Below are 19,417 nucleotides of genomic sequence, written 5' to 3' on the forward strand. Positions count from 1 at the left end.
CTTGTATGCCTGTGTGCCCATTGGTACTTCCACATTAAGTTAATTGACCTACATATCAGAATAAGTAAATCATTCAAGTATCTTGTTGGTCAAATGATTTGTTTACAGAAAGAAATGGAAATAACTAATTTTTCTCTCTTTATTTATTAAGAGACTTCATTATTTGCCTAAATTATGCAAAAATTTATTCTGATATGATTGCTGAAAGGCAGTAAGTTTAGAAATTTATATGCAGCTGACTCATTTTGTTTATTACAGGTAACCTTGAATCCTGCCTATCAAACTCCAGAAATAGATTTCTGTCTGAAAAAGGTAAAAATAAAATTTTTTGGTGATTTGGAATAATCTTTTTTAGATCATTATTTATCTGAAAGTTTGAATTAATGGAATAATTTAAATTATTCAACTGATGCAACTAATTTCTCAAATGCAATTCCAAGAAAAAATAATCTGGCTTGAAAGTGCTGTTGAACACTTGCACTTAAGAGATGAATTTTTTAAATTATATGTCTTCCAAGGGAAAGAATTGATGATGATACTGGCTAGTTATTCACTCTTAAGGGAAGCTAAAGGGTGCATGATTATCCACGTGAGAATTAATGCCTTAAAACAAATTTCCAAACTTTTTATACCTTGTAAGCCCTAAAATATTTTGCAAACTTCATGCTCTCCCTAGAACAGTGAAAATAAATAAAATTTTGCTATGAGTATACATACTTTTATAAATTAATATATACTTCAGTATATTTAACTAAATAACCTAAACCAAGCAAAGGATTTAGAAAAAAAAAGTTTGTCAGTATTTTGTTAAAAAAATGCTTCATACAAACAATATTCACCCCCAGGTGGGGATCTCACACTTTGGGAACCTCTGCCTTTAAATCAAAAACAAACTGATGACTTGGTTATGAAGTATAAGATTATGCTGTAAAAATGTTGCAAGTCAGGTCAAAATGCTGTTGTGTCTAAATTTTTCTCTGATATGACAGGGGGAATTATATGATGAAGCCATTGTTGATTAACTCTACACTTGTAAAACTCTGCAATACTTATTGGAATAAATTTTTCTCAACATAACCTTGCCTAGTTGGTAGGAAAAAGTTGTTCAGGAAAGGTAGAAATTATATGAATAGAAGAGGTGCATGCTTTCTTGCATCATTTGCTACTGCTAACACTAGAAAATACTAATACTAAACTAGAAAATATTAAAATGAACAAAAAAAATGAAAATATTAAAATAGAAAATACTACTACTACTAATATTAGAAAATATCATAGAGTATTAGTAGTAGCAAATGATGCAAAAAAGCAAGCTTATAAACATCAGCCAAAAAATATAAACACTATTTACTTCTTCTATACATTCCCTCTAATAGTTTGTTTACTCCTTTAAATTTATTCAGACTACATATTTCCACAACACCAGATGGAAGTTTATTCCAACAATAAATTACTCTCTGGTTGAAAGCAAATTTTCATGCACCTTTTCTGCAACCATCCTTTTTCGATTTAAATTTATGTCCCCTTATGTGCGTTGTACAAGAAAGAGTAAGGATGCCATTGGCATTTAGTTTACTCTACCCAGTTAAAGTCTTAAACACTTCAATTAGATTTCCTTACCAGTACTTAGTTTTAAAAATTATTTATATATTATTTTATATATGCAGATACACAGAAAGAAAGAAATATATTGAACTTCTGTATTTCAGGCTAAAGTAAATGTTCTTGTAATGGAAAATGTTTTCAAAACTCAAGACTACTATAGTAAAATAAGGTCTCTAGTTCCAGAATTAGATGAAGCACCACCAGGAAAACTTAAGAGCTCTAGGTATGCTTGATTATTATAAATTCATCGGATAAATAATGGCATTTAGGACATTCACAAAAAATAAAAGTTTAATACCAAATTATTAGCACTTTAAGTTACTTGCTGTTATTCACCTTCTAATCCACATTCCACCCTAAATCCTTGCTCTTTATCTAAACAAACGTTTTCCATAAATATGACAACACTGTTCAAGATAAGGTTATGGCATGTTACACTTGGTTTGAATCTGAATATCCAGCTTCATTTTATGCATTTTTAAAATGCAACAATAAAATATCACCCATTCACTCGCGCTCTCTTACCCACCATTTGCTTGCTCACTAATGGAAGAAGAGGAAAAAACAAGTATTAAACAAAAAATCTCAGAGCAGTTTATGAATCTCAATGATTTTCGTGACCCTCATTTCAGGATCCCAGAGTTGAGGAATTCTACATTCCTCAACTCTATTAAAATTAAATACATTATTTTATAAATTAAAAAAAAATACATTTCACAACTTAAATGCAAGTATATGATTATTTTAATCTAAAGTTAAGCACTTAGATAAACTGATGTAAAATTGAATTGATTAGTGTAATATGGTTAGATAATAAATGAATTGTGATTTCATGTTTATGAATGAAATATCTAAACTTATCTACACAATCATTTTCACATTGTTTTACTTATTATGGCTTGTAATACTATAATTATAAATGAAAGTATAAAAGTTAAAGGTAAAAAAAAATAATAAATTTTTATTCTTAATAGGTTTCCACACTTAACCACCGTGATTATGTTATCTGAAAAAAAACCGTAAGTATGGATAAATTTTATTGTTTTGCATTTGTGTCCGCCAATACATCATTAGTATGCATTTTATATCAATAAGAATATACCGCATTAAAAACAAAAAACATTCTGCTTATACTCTTGCACATCCACATAGACCAGAGGAATTTGGTTTCTATATCAGCATGTTCAGGAGGCAACTAGAGGGAGTAATACTCTTGATCTGATTATCAGCAGTGATTCTTCATGCATTAAGAATCTGCAGATAAAGGAACCACTAGGTGTCAGTGATCACAGTGTGCTGAAGTGGGATTTACTCAAAGAGGTAACTACCATCAGGGAACAGTTTTTGCTTTAGTAAAGGTGACTATGGTGGTCTGAGATAGTATTTAAATTCTATACAGTGGGACCAACTGATGTTACCAACAGCAAATTCAAAATGGGAAGAATTCAAAGAATTTATCTTGGAAGCTACTAGGCTTTACATACCAACTAAGAAATATTGTTCAAGGTTTAGGCCTAAATGGATGTCACATGAACTAATGAGACATATTGCAGAGAAGAAAAATGCATGGGATACATATAATTAATGGGTGACATGGAAGCCTATGATAGATATAAGATGGTCTGTAACCAAGTCACAAAGGAGATTAGGCAGGCAAAGGAAGATTATGAAAAATCTTTGGCAAAGGATGCAAAGAAAAACAGCAAAGAGTTCTTTACCTATGTAAACTCTAGAGGAAAAGGGATGAATCAGATTGGTCCACTGGATATTGATGGTTCAACTGTTGATGATCCTGCTCAGGTGGCTAACAAACTAAATGAGCATTTTGCATCTATATTCACACATGAGGAATTATTCAGGGAGGAGAATGCCAGAGGTGAGTTAAACTCTGGCAGTGAGCTAGATGATTTTGTAATAACTGAGAGGAAAGTGGAGGAGAAATTGTTGAAGATAAACATAAAAAAGACACCCGGGGTGGATGGGATCTATCCAGTTATATTACAGGAGGCAGCAAAAGACGTAAGCAAACCCTTAGCCATAATTATGAGAGCTTCTTTGGACTCAGGGGAGGTATCCATGGACTGGAGATGTGCAAATGTGACCCCAATTCCAAAGGAGGACCAAAGGGAAACACAAACCCCAGGGGCTCGCATCTGGTGGGCATATGGGCTTAGCACACCCAGGGTCCTGAGCTGGATATCATCATTCTTCTCTCTCTTTCTTGGTGATTCCTTTCTGCTTTTCTCTCTCTCTCTGGGGATAATTCAGATTTTTTTTTTTTTGCTGGTGCAGCATAAGCCTCAGGCTTCCTTGCACCATATAGTTAATAATAATAATAATAATAATAATAACAAGTAATTACAGAACTCTTAGTTTAACTTCTGTTCCAGGAACATTAATGGAGGCACTGATTAAAGAAGCACTGCAGGACAAGACTTCAGTTATAGCTCGGACATTTGATACTGTTGCACATGGAAGACTGCTGAACAAATTGGAGCAGTGTGGCAGTGGAGGCAAATTGTTAAGGGAAAGTCTTGCCTGACCAATTTGATTGGATACTATGAGGCAGTCACAAAAGAACTGGATGCAGGGAATAACTTTGATATTATATATTTGGATTTTAGAAAGGCTTTTGATACTGTTGCACATGGAAGACTGCTGAACAAATTGGAGCAGTGTGGCATTGGAGGCAAATTGCTGCTATGGATAAAGGGATGGTTGAGTGCGAGAAGACAGAGAGTGGTAATCAATGGACACTGCTCATCGTGGACTAATGTTATTAGTGGAGTCCCACAGGCTTCAGTGTTGGGTCCATTGCTGTTTTCTGTATTTATAAATGATTCTGATGATGGTATATCAAGCTTAATGTTCAAGTTTGCAGATGATACGAAGGTTGGCAGGGTTGTTAATGACACTAATGACAGTACGCTGCTGCAACAGGATCTAGAAAATTTGAGCAGATGGGCTGAGAAGTGGTAAATGAAGTTTAACATTGATAAATGTAAAGTACTAAATATGGGAAGCAGTAATCCCAGAGTAACGTATCAACTCTGTGGTACTACACTGACAGTGGTACAGAATGAAAAGGACCTGGGGGTAATTGTGCAGGCAGATATGAAGTTTTCTGAGCAGTGCAGATGGCCTGCAAGAGTAGCTCATGGTGTCTTCTCAGTGATATACAGGAATTTTTCTAGCAGGGATGAGGTGGTGATTATCTCCTTGTATAAGGCAATGGTCAGGCCACACCTTCAGACCTGTATACAGGTCTGAAGGCCTCGTTTTAAGAAGGATGGAGAGCTATTGGAACGAGTACAGAGAAGGGCAACAAGATTAGTGAATGGAATAAAGGGTTGCTCGTACAAAGAAAGGTTAATTTTTGCAAATTACAGTGTCTGGAGACTATGCACCTGCAAGGTGATCTGATTGAGGTGTATAAAGCCTTGAATAGTTTGAGCATGCTCAATGCTGATGTGATTCTTCCTCTTGCTCAGAATAATCACCTGAGAGGGCATAAATTCAGATTGAGGAAAGACAGATGTAGGATAAATGTGCAGAAGCTTGTCTTTAGCCAGCGGGTAGTTGGTTGGTGGAACAGACTTCCATCCTTTGTTGCGGAAGTTGATAGCCTAAATAAATTTAAGGCTGTGTTGGACAGGTATTTGGAACGAACAGAGGGGTGAAATGGGAGTGTTTTTTTTTTTTTTTTTTGGCTGATGCTGCATAAGCTTGCTTTCTTGCATCATATGCCTCTACTAATGCTAAAAGAATATTATCGTTAACTTTATTTTATAGTCACGTTACATTAGAAAAATGATCAACTCAAACACATATACAGTATATTGCTGTACTTTTGTATTGCTCACTCAGTCAGGCCACAATGCTGTTTTGGTTACTTTGGTTACTGTAATTACTTGTTGTAATCTAAAGTGAAGATAAAACTTACTGAGTAACTACAATTCTTTTTACAAAAAATGAAAGGATATCATTACAGTATTCCTTATGTAATGTGGGTTCAAGATGTGCATTTTTGTATATACATGAATTGCAATTTTAGGAATACTTTTTCATATATGCAAGGTATTTCAAATTGATATGAATCTTTAATTGGATCCCCACTAGACTGTTTTTAAGAAATTTTATGAATTATGTAAACTATGTTGTATATACATTTAAAATATACCCCTTAAAATTCTATTTGTTGTCTGAATAATGTAAGTATATGGTAATATTTCTTACAGATTGCATTAGATAAGATTGACACGTGTAGGTGATGACATAATATTGCATTAGCTGTTACTTTCAGCTATATAAGCACGCTCTGCAAGAGTTACAGTCATTTCTTGCTTGTGTCAGGATGGCGAGTTACATGCAGTTGACGCCACGAAGAAAGAGTGCTATTGTTGCTTTACGTGAGGAAGGGTGTTCTACCCATCATATTATTATTATTATCCATATGGTACAAGGAAGCCTGAGGCTTATGCTGCACCAGCCAAAAAAAAAAAAAAAAAAATTCCCCGAGTTACCCTGAGAGTGAGAGAGAGAAGTAGAAAGGAATCACCAAGAAAGAGAAGAATGATGATATCCAGCTCAGGACCCTGGATTTGCCAAGCCCATACTCACCAGATGTGAGCCCCCGGGGTCAATTGCTTATAGAGTGTCTTGTAATCAGTCAACAGTGAGTAAGATTTCTTTCCAAACTCAAGAATACTGGTTCTGCTGATAGCAAGAAAGGAACCAGATGCAACCGAGTCTCTATGCCAAAACAGGACCGCATTTTGAAGCACTTATGCCTTAAAAACCATAGAGTTTCTTTGTCTGAGCTGAAAAGAGAATGAGAAGAACATACAGGAGTGGTAGCAAGTGCAGTAACAGTCAGAAGACGCCTCTTCAAAAATGGACTTGTAGCCTGTTGTCCTAAGAAGCCCCTCCGCACACAAAAAATGCAAAACGCCCAATTAATTTAGTGTAAGGAGCATGTCAAATGGACCCCCCAGAGCAATGGAAGTCAGTTATTTTCTGGGATCAGAAGAAATTCAACCTGAATGGCTCTGATTGGAGACAATCAATTTGCCACAGACATGGTGAAGAATCCAGACTGTATGGTGTCTGCAGTGAAATTCCCTACCAGCCAAATGATATGGGGGTGCATTTTGTATTGCGGAGTAGGTCACCTGCAGTTTATAAAAGGTTCTGCAAATGCCAATGGATACCTCGCTATATTGGAAGGCTATTGTTTTTTGTTTGCTTGTTATTTGGTTTTTTGGAGCATTAGCAACTAAGGCCATATTGCTCCTGGAATATGCGGTGGTCATTCCGTGACCTTTCTGCATCCTCCCTATTTGGTGGTCACGGGCTCGAACCCCAGTCTAATCAAGAAGAATGTGCTATGCACTGCTGCTCCTGCCCACCTGGCTACGGAGGTGCCATATTGGAAGGCAAATTGTTGCCAACCATTAGAGACCATTTCAACCTACCAAGTAACTGCATCTTTCAGGACGACTCTGCTCCTTTTCATCAGGCAAAAAGTGTAATTAGACACTTCTGTAGTTACTTTAGCTTCATTTCTACATTAGAGGTTTGACAGTAATATGTTTACATTTGTTATAGGTAAAAAAATGGTTGAAAGAATGGTCCATTACAACTCTTAGCTGGCCATGAAACAGCCCGGACCTTCAGATTATCTTCAGAAATTGATCTTGTCAATTCCTTGACAGTGTGCTGTTATCATCAGGGCCAAATGCAGTTCAACTAAATATTAGTTTGCACCTGGTGAACTTTTTATTTTGTTTTCCATTTAAAATGATAAACTGAAGTAAATTGAGGGCTTCTGATGAACTTTTTATTTTGTTTTCCATTTAAAATGATAAACTGAAGTAAATTGAGAGCTCCTGATAACATTTCAGCCAGAGTTGTTGTGTTTACTAAAACTGTTGTATAAAGGTTACAAATGCTCATTTTGGGATATTTTGAGTGCACCTGTCAAATATTACTTAGCTTTGCCTTAACTATTAATAAATATCTTTTGTTTATATTTCTATTTGTGATGCTAGTCATTAATGTAACATACCATTGTGAAAAGGGTTAGAAATGTGAAATTCCAAGGTGATGCACTTTCTCTGAACACCAGTGTATTTAATCAAAATGTTTAGAATGGCAAAAATATTTTTAGGATGGTATAAATAAATTTTATCACCATGGTAAAACAAAACAGTTCAGACCATACTAACTGGGATGCTGGCTTAGTCAACATCCTGCATTACTTCTTTAACCAGTGACTTCATTATTTTTTCTGGAACAGAAGTTAAACTAACAGGCCTGTTAGTTTAACTTCTGTTCCATAGGAGGATAAAAGGGTGACACAATTACTTGTGTCACCCTTTTATCCTCCTTTGTTTATTGGGGATACATTTGCACTTTTCCAGTCCTTGGAGAATCCAAGGATTCTTTCATAATTATGGCTAATTAGCATTAGCATTGGCATTAGTAGAGGCATTTGATGCAAGAAAGCAAGCTTATGCAGCATCAGCCAAAAAAAAAAAATAAATAAATAAATAAAAAAAAAACCACTTCCACTTCACCCCTCTGTTCGTTCGAAATACCTGTCCAGCTGAGTCTTAAACTTATTTAGGCTATCAACTTCCACGACGAGGGATGGAAGTCTCTTCCACCACCAACCACCTGCTGGCTAAAGGCAAATTTCCGCACATCTATGCCACATCTGTCTTTCCTCAATTTGAATTTATGCCCTCTCAGGTGATTATTCTGAGCAAGAGGAAGAATCCCATGAGCATTGAGCATGCTCAAACCATTCAAGGCTTTATACACCTCTATCAGATCACCTTGCCGGTGCCTGGTCTCCAGACACTGTAATTTGCAAAACTTAAGCCTTTCTTCGTAAGAGCACCCCTTTGTTCCATTCACTAATCTTGTTGCCCTTCTCTGTACTCGTTCCAGCAGCTCTACATCCTTCTTGAAATGAGGCCTCCAGGCCTGTATACAGTACTCAAGGTGTGGCCTGACCATTGCCTTATACAAGGAAATAATCACCTCCTTATCCCTGCTATAAAAATTCCTATATATCACTGACAATACACCATGAGCTACTCTTGCAGCCCATCTGCACTACTCAGAGAACTTCATATCTGCCTGCACAACCACCCACTGGTCCCTTTCATTCTCTACCACTGTCAGTGTCGTACCACAGAGTTGATACGTTGCTCTGGGGTTGATGTTTCCCATATGTAGTACTTTACATTTTTCAATGTTAAACTTCATTTGCCACCTCTCAGCCCATCTGCTCAACCTTACCAGATCCTGTTGCAGCAGCATAGTGTCAGTAGTGTCCTTGACATCCCTGCCAACCTTCGTATCGTCTGCAAACTTGGACATTAAGCCCGATATACCATCGTCAATATCATTTATAAATACAGAAACCAATAATGGACCCAATACTGAACCCTGAGGGACTCCACTAATAACATTAGTCCACGATGAGCAGTGTCCATTGATTACCACTCTCTGTCTTCGCCCCCTCAACCACCCCTTTATCCATAGCAGCAATTCCAATGCCACACTGCTCCAATTTGTGCAGCAGTCTTCCATGTGCAACAGTATCAAAAGCCTTTCTAAGATCCAATATATAATATCAAAGTTATTCCCTGCATCCAGTTCTTTTGTGACTGCATCATAATATCCAATCAAATTGGTCAGGCAAGACTTCCCCTTAACAAAACCATGCTGTGTCTGAGCTATAACTGAAGTCTTGTCTAGATGATCCAGCAGTGCTTCTTTAACCAGTGCCTCCATTAATTTTCCGGGAACAGAAGTTAAACTCACAGGTCTATAATTACTTGTGTCAGCCTTTGATCCTCCTTTGTGAATTGGGGTCACATTTGCACATATCCAGTCCATGGGTACCTCTCCTGAGTCCAAGGAAGCTCTCATAATTATGGCTAAGGGTTTGCTTACTTCCTTTGCCGCCTCGTTTAATATAACTGGATAGATCTCATCCACCCCAGGTGCCTTTCTTGTGTTTATCTTCAACAATTTCTCCTCCACTTTACTCTCAGTTATTACAAGATTCTCTAGCTTACTGCCAGAGTTGAATACACCTCTGGCATTCCCCTCGCTGAATAACTCCTCATGTGAATGTCGATGCAAAATATTCGTTTAGTTTGTTAGCTACCTGAGCAGGATCATCAACAGTTGACACATCGATATCAAGTGGACCAATCTGATTCATCCCTTTCCATCTAGAGTTTACATAAGTAAAGAACTCTTTGCTGTTTCTCTTTGCATCCCTTGCCAAAGATTTCTCATAATCTGCCTTCGCCTGCCTAACCTCCTTTGTAACTTGGTTGCATATCAACTTGTATCTATCATAGGCGTCTGTGTCATGTGTTAATTTGTATGTATCCCATTCATTTTTCTTCTCTGCCATATGTGTCATTAGTTCATCTGACATCCATTTAGGCCTAAATCTTGAACAATATGTCTTAATTGGTATGTAAAGCCTAGTAGCTTCCAAGATAAGTTCTTCGAATGCTTCCCATTTTGAATTTGCTGTTGTAACATCATCAGTTGGTCCCACTGTATAGAATTTAAATACTGTCTCAGTCCAGCGTAGTCGCCTTTACGAAAGCAATAACCCTTCCCTTTACCCATAATGGTAGTTACCTCTTTGAGTAAATCCCACTTCAGCACACTGTGATTACTGCCACCTAGTGGTTCATTTATCTGCAGATTCTTAATGCATGAAGAATCACTACTGATAATCAAATTAAGAGTATTACTCCCTCTGGTTGCCTCCCAAACATGCTGATGTAGAAAACAATCATCCAATAAATCCACAAAAGCCTTGCTAGTGTGTGAGTGACCAGCCTCCAAATTCCAGTCAATATCTGGGAAATTAAAATCCCCCATTATAAGACTCTCTGATTTACTGGTCCACTCTATTTCCCTGTACAGTTTCTTATTATACTCATCAGAGTCATTAGGCCTATAGCACACTCCTACTCTCAATTTTGATCTCCCAATGCTTATGTCACACCAAACTGACTCGACACTGCACTGTCCAACAATGTCGACTGGCTTCACTTCCTTGGATTTTATGTATTTCTTAACTAATAGCATAACTCCTCCTCCCTTCCTATCCTGTCTATCCTTTCTGTAGACATTGTACTCCCCAAATTCCAGTTCTGCATTCCTTATATCTGTGTGATACCACTTCTCTGAAATTCCAACAATATCTGCCTTTGATGTTTTGAGCAATACATCAAATTCATCAACTAAACTCCTAGCATTTGTGTACACACAAGTATACATGCACCTGTTCTTTTTCTTAGCTACCCTAACACAACCCATGTGTTTACTTGTACCTCAATGACTCCCAGCAGTCTCTGAAATATCCTGCATCTTTTTTTCCAGCCTGCTGCCCATTCCAATAGAAGCAGTGCGAGAATCACTTTCACCTCTGCCAGTGGGTACTGTTAATCTATTAATTATTAATTATCTATTTAAGTGTATCCCATCCCTATAGAAGCAATCTCTCCTGTTAACAAGTACAGACCAGGCTGAAAAAAATTCTACCCCTTGAGCTTTACACAATCTTTCCAGGGCCTAATTGATCGACAGGGCTCTCATCATATACTCATCACATAATGGTTTGCTTATTTCCTTTGCTGCTTCCCTTAACGTAATTGGATAGATCCCATCCATCCCAGGTGGCTTTCATATGTTTAACGTCAACAATTTCTCTTCCACTTTCCTCTCAGTTTTTACAAAATCATCTAGCTCATTGCCAGAGTTTAATTCACCTCTAGTTTAATTCACCTCATTTAGCTCCGTGTTAGAGTTTGATAAATTTCTGATTTCCACTTCCCTAGAGAAGTCATCATGTATGAATTTTTTGCAAAATACTCATTCAGTTTGTCAGCTACCTGAGCAGGATCATCAACATTCAGATGATTGGTCCCCTTCCTTCTAGAGTTTAGATAAATAAAGAATTCTCTGCTGATTTTCTTTACATCCTTTGCCAACGATTTCTTGTACTCTGCCTTTGCTTGCCTAACATCCTTTGTGACTTGATTACAGGCTATCTTATATCTACCATAGGCTTCCGTGTCACCTGTTAATTTATATGCATCGCATGATTTTTCTTCTCTGCCATGAGTCTCATTAGTTCATGTGACATCCACTTAGGCCTAAACCTCGAACATGATTTCTTGGTATGAAAAGCCTAATAGCTTTCATCATTGATTTCTGGAATGTTACCCATTTAGAATTTGCTGTTGGGAACATCATCAGTTGGTTCTATTGTATAGAATTTAAAAATCCCATATTAATGCACTGTGATCACTGCCACCTAGTGGTTCCTTTATCTGCAGAAGTTGTAAAGAAATTAGAAGTGATTCTCAAATGCATGTCAAAAAGCAGCATCCACCACATTTTTGAAGAATGTCAGAAATGGTGATGTAAATGCATTTAATCAAATGGGGACTACTTTGAAAAGGAACATGAAAATATGAATGATTAATAAAGCTACATTGTGAAAAAAAAAAGTAATGATCATTCTTTATTAAACAGCTCCCAGATTAATGAAGGGAACAAAAGGTGCTCTTACCAAGGAAGGTTTCAGTTATGCAAATTGCAGTATCTCAGGACTAGACAGCTCTGAGATCTTACTGAGTTGTTTAATCCCTTGAATGGATTGAGCAAGCCCAGATTTAATGGCATTCTTCCTCTTGCTGAGATCGTATCCTAAAAAGGCAAGCCAGGTCAGATCAAAGATCAAGAGCATGCTGATTGTTTTATTCAATGAGAGAATCAGGAATTTCTTCTGCTAGGCCAAACCATAAATTATCAGTTCTACATTGGGGTCCTAAGGCATTTTAGGGAGGAGGTCAGAAGAAAATTCTCAGATATATTGTATACTTGGGATTGGCTTCTGCATCATAAGAATGCATAGTCCACATAGCTTTGTCAGTTCGGTAGTCATCTTAGTTCCCCCAACATGGCCCCTGACTGACTTCATCCTATTCTTCAAAAGGAAAATCCAATTAAAAGGATGAATATCTGAAGTTGTTGCAAAGATTCAAGCTGAATTGCACTAGGATCAAATTTTTGAACTCTGGAAGGAGACTACTTTGAAGGAAACAGCAAAATTCTAAATTAATTTTGTTTCTCCAGTCTGGAAACTTTTAGCTCTCACCTCATATTTCATTTATTATTTAAATCAAAGAAGAAATAAGCAGACTGCATTATGAAAGTGTTGGCAGGCTTTATTTTTGAGAGGGATATCACAGGTTCACGCACTCTGATTACAAAGTACTACAAAATATGCAGTATGTGCAGTGAAGTGAAAACAATTACTTTTATATATTATTAGTTAATTAATTGGTAACAAGATAATTAGTTATTTATTTTTTGCTGCTATTAATCATAGAAAAGGAGAAATTCTATTAATTTAAGAAATAAAAATCAAATCCACCTGAAATGTAATGCACTGCATACATTAACTTGTTTCATCTCATGCTTCATTAGTTCCTTACCAACTGCCAACAGTTTGCTCTCTGCTCACCATTTACCTAGTTCAGTATACAGCATTTAAAATTCATTCTTGCCACTGGTGAAAAGTTGCTGAAAAGAAAATCCATGTCAGTCTGAAATAAGAAAGATTAATGCCACCTTAATAAAGGCTCTTGCCAGTACATTGAAAAGAGTGTGTATTGTCCATTATCGTTGCTTTTGCTGGTCTTTTCATTCCTCAGTTTATATAGTTATCACACTAAAGGACTCAAACTCTATAGGAGCTTGAAAAATACTTATGTCCTTTATTTATTCACATGATAGTTTTAAATATATTTGATAGTTTTCATTAGCAGAGAATAAATTTTTTATTTTTATAACATAGCAACCATAACAAATTTGTCACTTTTATCAGGCTGTTGTTAATAATTTCTTATATTATTAATTTTTTGTGATACTATATGTATGTTAATTATGGTAATATATTATTATTTTGGTTTTATTTGTAGGGGAACAATAGCTTATCGAGAGGTATTTGAAATGGGTGGAGCTAATGATTATGAGGCACTCCATGAAATAGAAAAAAATGTGCAGTTTGATGATCCTGTGAATATTCAGTTTACTTCAGTGAGTATATGAATGAATTGGTTGAAGAAGTGAGGAAACAAACTCTATTACACTTATGATGATACAGATGATTTATTCATGCAGAATATAAGTATATTTAATAATATTCAGAACAACTGAGTTAAGTTGTTCTGTTGTTATTGTTGTTATTTGGTTTTTAGGAGCATTAGCAACTAAGGCCACATTGCTCCTGGGATATGCGGTGGTCATTCCCTGACCTTTCTGCATCCTCCGTATTTGGTGGTTACGGGCTCGAACCCCGGTCTAATCAAGAAGCGTGTGCTATGCACTGCTGCTCCTGCCCACCTGGCTATGGGTCAGAGAATGACCACCACATATCCCCAGAGCAATGTGGCCTTAGTTGCTAATGCTCCTAAAAACCAAATAAAACAAACAAAACAACCTGGCTATGGAGGCGCCAAGTTGTTCTGAATTTCTGTCATCTCTGCATTTATTCAAAATTTGTATTTACTAAAGAAATACAATCAAATTGTTATTTTATTATTTTACTAATGCATCTTGGAATATGCACAACATTAACAAAATACATTATTACTTTCTCTCCCTCTCAGGGAACTACAGGAGCATCTAAAGCTGCTGTTTTAACTCACCATGGAGTTATCAACAGTGCATATTTTACTGGGAAGAGGCAAAAATATGAAAAAAAAGTAAGCTGTGAAAATATTAAAGATACTGTAAAGATGGATTTAAGTGAAAACTTTTAGTATATTATTATTATTATTATTATAATTATGAACAATTCTCCAGTGACGGAATGTTTTTGATCACATTCACTGGTATTACTTTCATCTCTTACACCAGTGCTTCCCAACCTTTTTTAATACCAACGCACTATGTACATGCCAATAATAATAATACCCCACCCAGTGTTGGCACTAGATCTGTGAGATCCCTCTAAAAAATAAAGGGCTTGTGTTAACTGTTGGTTGAAAATAAAAATCTGTTATTTTCTATATTTTCATAAATATAGATACATTTTTTCTTGGTATGGTTTTTGAATCTTTTTAATAATTTTTCCTGAGTTTATAGCATGAGAAGTTTTATCAGGGCCTGTGCTACTGTGTTTGTTCTCTGTTCAACTTCTAGTAATGCTAGCATGGGAACCTAGCTAGTACTTAAGTTATGATGCTTGGAAGTATGTGTTTGTTTCATTTTCTTGCCTTTAGGTTGTCTAGTCATTTATAGAACTCTCCCTCATGATTTAGAGATACTAATGGTTTTAATGGTCTTGCAAAAGAGATTTTTGAAAAATTCATATGAAAAATTTGTTATTATTTTTGAATAATAAACACAAAAACATATAAGACAATATTTGCTAAGGACAGAGAGAGTTAGCAACGTGAGTAATATTCAAATATCATACCAAATTTGAAATATATTTTGAAATAATTTAAAAATGGAAGTGAATAATGGTATCAAATGCATATTTAAATTTTTTTTTAAAACCTATCTATACACATAAGTGGTTGTTGAGTGTATGCTTAGACCTACCATTGGCATTGATGATGATAGCAGGAATATATGCACGTACATATGTTTTAAATTTTGCATGTTTAATCACATAATTTATGCACATAATTATATACCTATGTGGTTGTTCAACTGTATGCTTAAATCTACCCTTGGCACATATAATGATGATATGCATAATACACAGAAATATATGCACATACATTTTTTAAATTTTGCGTGTTTGTCAAAATAAAAAGTGTAAAAAAACAGCATCTTTAAATTATTTAATTTTTTATTAAAAACTAAAAAATTACATACAGTATTACAGTCCATTAAGAAAAGATGAAATGTTGGTAAACTCCAAGCAGAATTAAAAAAAGCCATAAAAAATTTAAAAGAAAAAGGGCTAAGGTAAAGAAAACCAACATGAGAAACGTCAGATAACTTATGTGGAAAATTAGTTTCCTGACACTGGACTCTAGCACTCACCGGTAAACAGATAGTAGGTGTTATTGGTCTGGAGCTGAAATCGAGAAGGATATATTGATCGACAGGTAGATGTGGCAAATGATGAAATGATTGGTGGTGGTGGGTGTGACAGAGGACAAGCTACTGTGTAGTCATGTTGGCATTATAATGTGTATTTATGAGTAAAGAAGTGCATAATAATTTTGTGATGAACGGTAAACAGATAATTATAGCGATGAATCTTTTAAATATGGAAGAAATTTGTAAGGAAAATAAAACATTGGTTGATTTTTTGATGAAAACTAAATTAATAAAAGTTTTGTTCTGTTCGTTTTTATGTTCTTCATTATGTTTTTTTCTCATTATTAAAAGCAGGTTTTTGGAGTTCGTGAGTGTTTTTACTATACTGTTGATTTAGGTTTGGTTACGAAAAAAGGAAAAGGTTTGTTTATTTTTTGTTATATTTCTTATATTTTCTTTTATTTAAATAAAAGCACAGTAATAAAAAATTAATATTTTGTTAATAAACAATTTATGCACTAGTCCACCCATGATTCTAAAGAAAAAAGGTTAGGTTACCCCCTCCATTTTGGGAGGGTTCAAGCTCCCATGGGATTCAAGTGGAGGTAACCTGACCTTTTTTTCACCATTTAGGGCATATTATTGAACAAAAAAATAAAAATACAGTCATAAAAAAATTTATGTTTTTATGAATGTATTTCTAAATATGACTGTGATTCTAAAGGAAAAAGGTTAGGTTAGGATTCAAGTGGAAGTAACCTGACGTTTTTTTTTTTATCGTACGATGTGAACAATACACGAAGGAACCACTTTTTTTCCTGCTTCCTTTGTGTATCGTGGCTGTGAGATCCAACCGGATAGTGCGGCACCATCATGATGGAATCAAACCCGTAACCTTTGGGTTGCCAGGCAGGCCCTTTACCCACTCGGCTAGCCTGGTTGGCAACCTGACCTTTTTTCACCATTGTGGAAAGCATTCATTAGGGCAAGTTACTATTAGTGCTTCTGAGTGATACTAAACCGATGTTATTGTGTGTTGTTTTCACGCACCAATCAGCACATTGTTTGCCACGACTACCTGTCAATCAATATATCGTTCTCGACTTTGCTCCAGACCGATAACACCTACTGTCTGTTTACCGAGTGAGCAGCACTAGAGTGCCGTATCGGGAAACTAATTTTCTGCGTAACTTATCCGATGTTTCTCGTCGTTCTCACATTGTCTTTCTTTACCTTCACTGGGCATCCATGTGAAGAAAGACTTCGAATATGTGGGTTGCACAGCTTGGAAACTAGGCACCTTAGAGGCGACTTGATTGAGGCGTTTAAGGCTCTGAGAGGCAACAGTAAAATGAACGAGCATGAAATTTTCACGGTTAGAAATGATTCTAGAACTAAGGGGCCATAATTTCAAGTTACGAGGAGAGATGTTTAGACTGGATTGCAGGAAGTTTTATTTTAGCCAGCGAGTTTATAAATTACTGGAATAAGTTACCTTCATGGGTGGTAGAAGCTGACAGTTTTGGGAAATTCAACCATACGGCCAATACTAATACAGTTGATTCCGGTTATTTGGTACACATTGGGACTAGTGCATTTTGGCCCGATTAAGCGGTTGCCCCAATTATCCGAAGTTTCACGTAAATAGTTAAAAATACAGTGGATCCCCACTTTACAATTGGTTCACTGTACAATAAAATCACGTTACGATGGACTCACCATAGTAAAGTACCGTTCACTATACGATGTGAACAGTATTATAAAAGTAAAGTTATAAAACACAGGCTATAAAAGTAAAGATATATTAAGCACAAATTTACCCTTTATTACCTTACCAATTAAAAAAATTAAATGATACGTGGAAATCGGAAGAATATATGTGATAATTGGAATAATTAATATGTACTGTAATATGTACATACTAACTAGTTGACATTTCTGTTCACTAATATTTGTGGGCGGGGGTCAAAATTTAAAACAGTAAAAAGATAAGCAATCAATAACAAAGAACACGGCACACAAATTGCAAGTAACATGATACATGCAAGTGAGAACGGAGTAACAAGTTACGAAGCTTTAAAAATAGGAATGAAGAGAAGATTCTGAAAATTAATTTTTTTATATGATTGAAGATTTCATGGAAGTGTAAACACATTTCACCATAATAACCCACAGAATTCCAGCTGTCGGTATTATCGCAGATTCAATAAGATCGAGTTTACTATCCATTTATGATAGATTGCACTAACAGAAAAGCCCAATAAACAGGTGACCGCTAATTGTTTTTATTATTTTATGATTGTGACCTCCAGAAATCTGATGGAACCACGTGGTACGGTGGAAACAATCGTAGGGTAATGTGCTGCTGTCTCCTGCCCCGATTAAAGATTAAACGGCATGTTGTCCCAATTAAGCAAAGTAAACCCTGTCTATTTTCTCGATTGGGTTCTGTTTTTTAAGATTTGCCCCAAATAAACGGCTGCCCCGATTAACCATTGGCCCAAATAACCGGAATCCACTGTACTAATATGTCCAGGAATTTTTTGCACACACGCTTTTGAAATACCATTCACCTAGTAGCTGTAATTTGTTCCCTTCCCTAACCCTTCAGAGTGGGTGTTAAGTATGAATTACAGGTAATATATCTGTATCAATGGCATATTTATAATTTGGCTCTTTTTACCTGCCATATGTATTTTTTTTTAAATTGCTTCTTTTTTTTCCCCAAGGGGAGGTGGGGGTTTTGCTGATTTAAAAGCCATATACAGCAATACCTCGCTTCGCACAGCTTCAAACAGCACGGATTTCACTATAACACAGTTTTCAATTAAGTTTAAGCCGAAAATTTACTGTATATGTTAAAACTCATTCAATAGCCTAGACACATACTCTACATATATGCTGCGTTGTCATAGCCTAGGTGTGCTTACATATATGCTGTAGTGCTAACTCTATTGTCTCACATGCACATGTGCCAAAAGCTCCCCTTAGGCAGTCAGCGGCAACATGTTCAGTATTCTTAATTCCATCCTGCCGTGATAGCTTTTCAAACTTTCCATTTCACAATTTATTTTTTACCCCTTTAAATATGATCGAAAATAAATCTGCATCTTTGCTAGAAATCACTGCCAAACAATATGCGTTCTGTTTGGCAGCATGTTTCACTCCATTTGGCAAATGATTTCACTGGTTTTAAATCGCAAGTTCAGGCAAATCTTGAGGACATTGTGAAGATCAGTAAAGACTTGGGATTCGAAACTTTGGATACTGCCAATGTATGTGGCTGCACTGAATCACATGGAAATTACTTAGATAACGCAACTCTCCTTGAAATTGACAAGCAAACTGCATATGAAGAAGAGGAAAACAATTCTGAAGTGACACCAAAAGAATTTTCAACAGAAGAATTGGAGAAAGTTTTTCGGGGGGGGGGGGGGCTGACATGCCTGCGAGGCAATTATGAATGGAGATCCGAATGTTGAACGTAGCATCAAAATAAGTCAAATTTTACAAGATGAGATTTGATGCTACAAAGACTTGTACGCCAGGAAAAAGAAGAGATGACTTCATTACTGAAATATCAAAATCAACAATACAGCTTTTTTCTCATCTTTCATGATGTTACCGTTTCATTAATAAAATTTTTGCAATATTTTTTATTTCAAATCCTTTTAATTGGCTATCAAGCTCAAATTGT

General features: G+C 36.0%; 1 protein-coding gene across 1 annotated transcript in view; it reads left to right on the forward strand.

The window, feature by feature from the left end:
• LOC150079653 (medium-chain acyl-CoA ligase ACSF2, mitochondrial-like) overlaps positions 1-19,417 on the forward strand; it is a 214,685-nt gene that overhangs the window by 94,134 nt on the left and 101,134 nt on the right. Inside the window, exons 4-8 of the mRNA XM_090382505.1 lie at positions 259-312; positions 1,710-1,828; positions 2,580-2,624; positions 13,641-13,758; positions 14,331-14,426. Of these exons, the coding sequence (XP_090238631.1) occupies positions 259-312; positions 1,710-1,828; positions 2,580-2,624; positions 13,641-13,758; positions 14,331-14,426 (432 nt within the window). The remainder of the gene's footprint in view (positions 1-258; positions 313-1,709; positions 1,829-2,579; positions 2,625-13,640; positions 13,759-14,330; positions 14,427-19,417) is intronic.

This window comes from Mastigoproctus giganteus, chromosome 10, assembly GCF_048544385.1.
Source record: "Mastigoproctus giganteus isolate SK-2022 chromosome 10, ASM4854438v1, whole genome shotgun sequence".
In the NCBI taxonomy this organism is placed as follows: Eukaryota; Metazoa; Arthropoda; class Arachnida; order Uropygi; family Thelyphonidae; genus Mastigoproctus; species Mastigoproctus giganteus.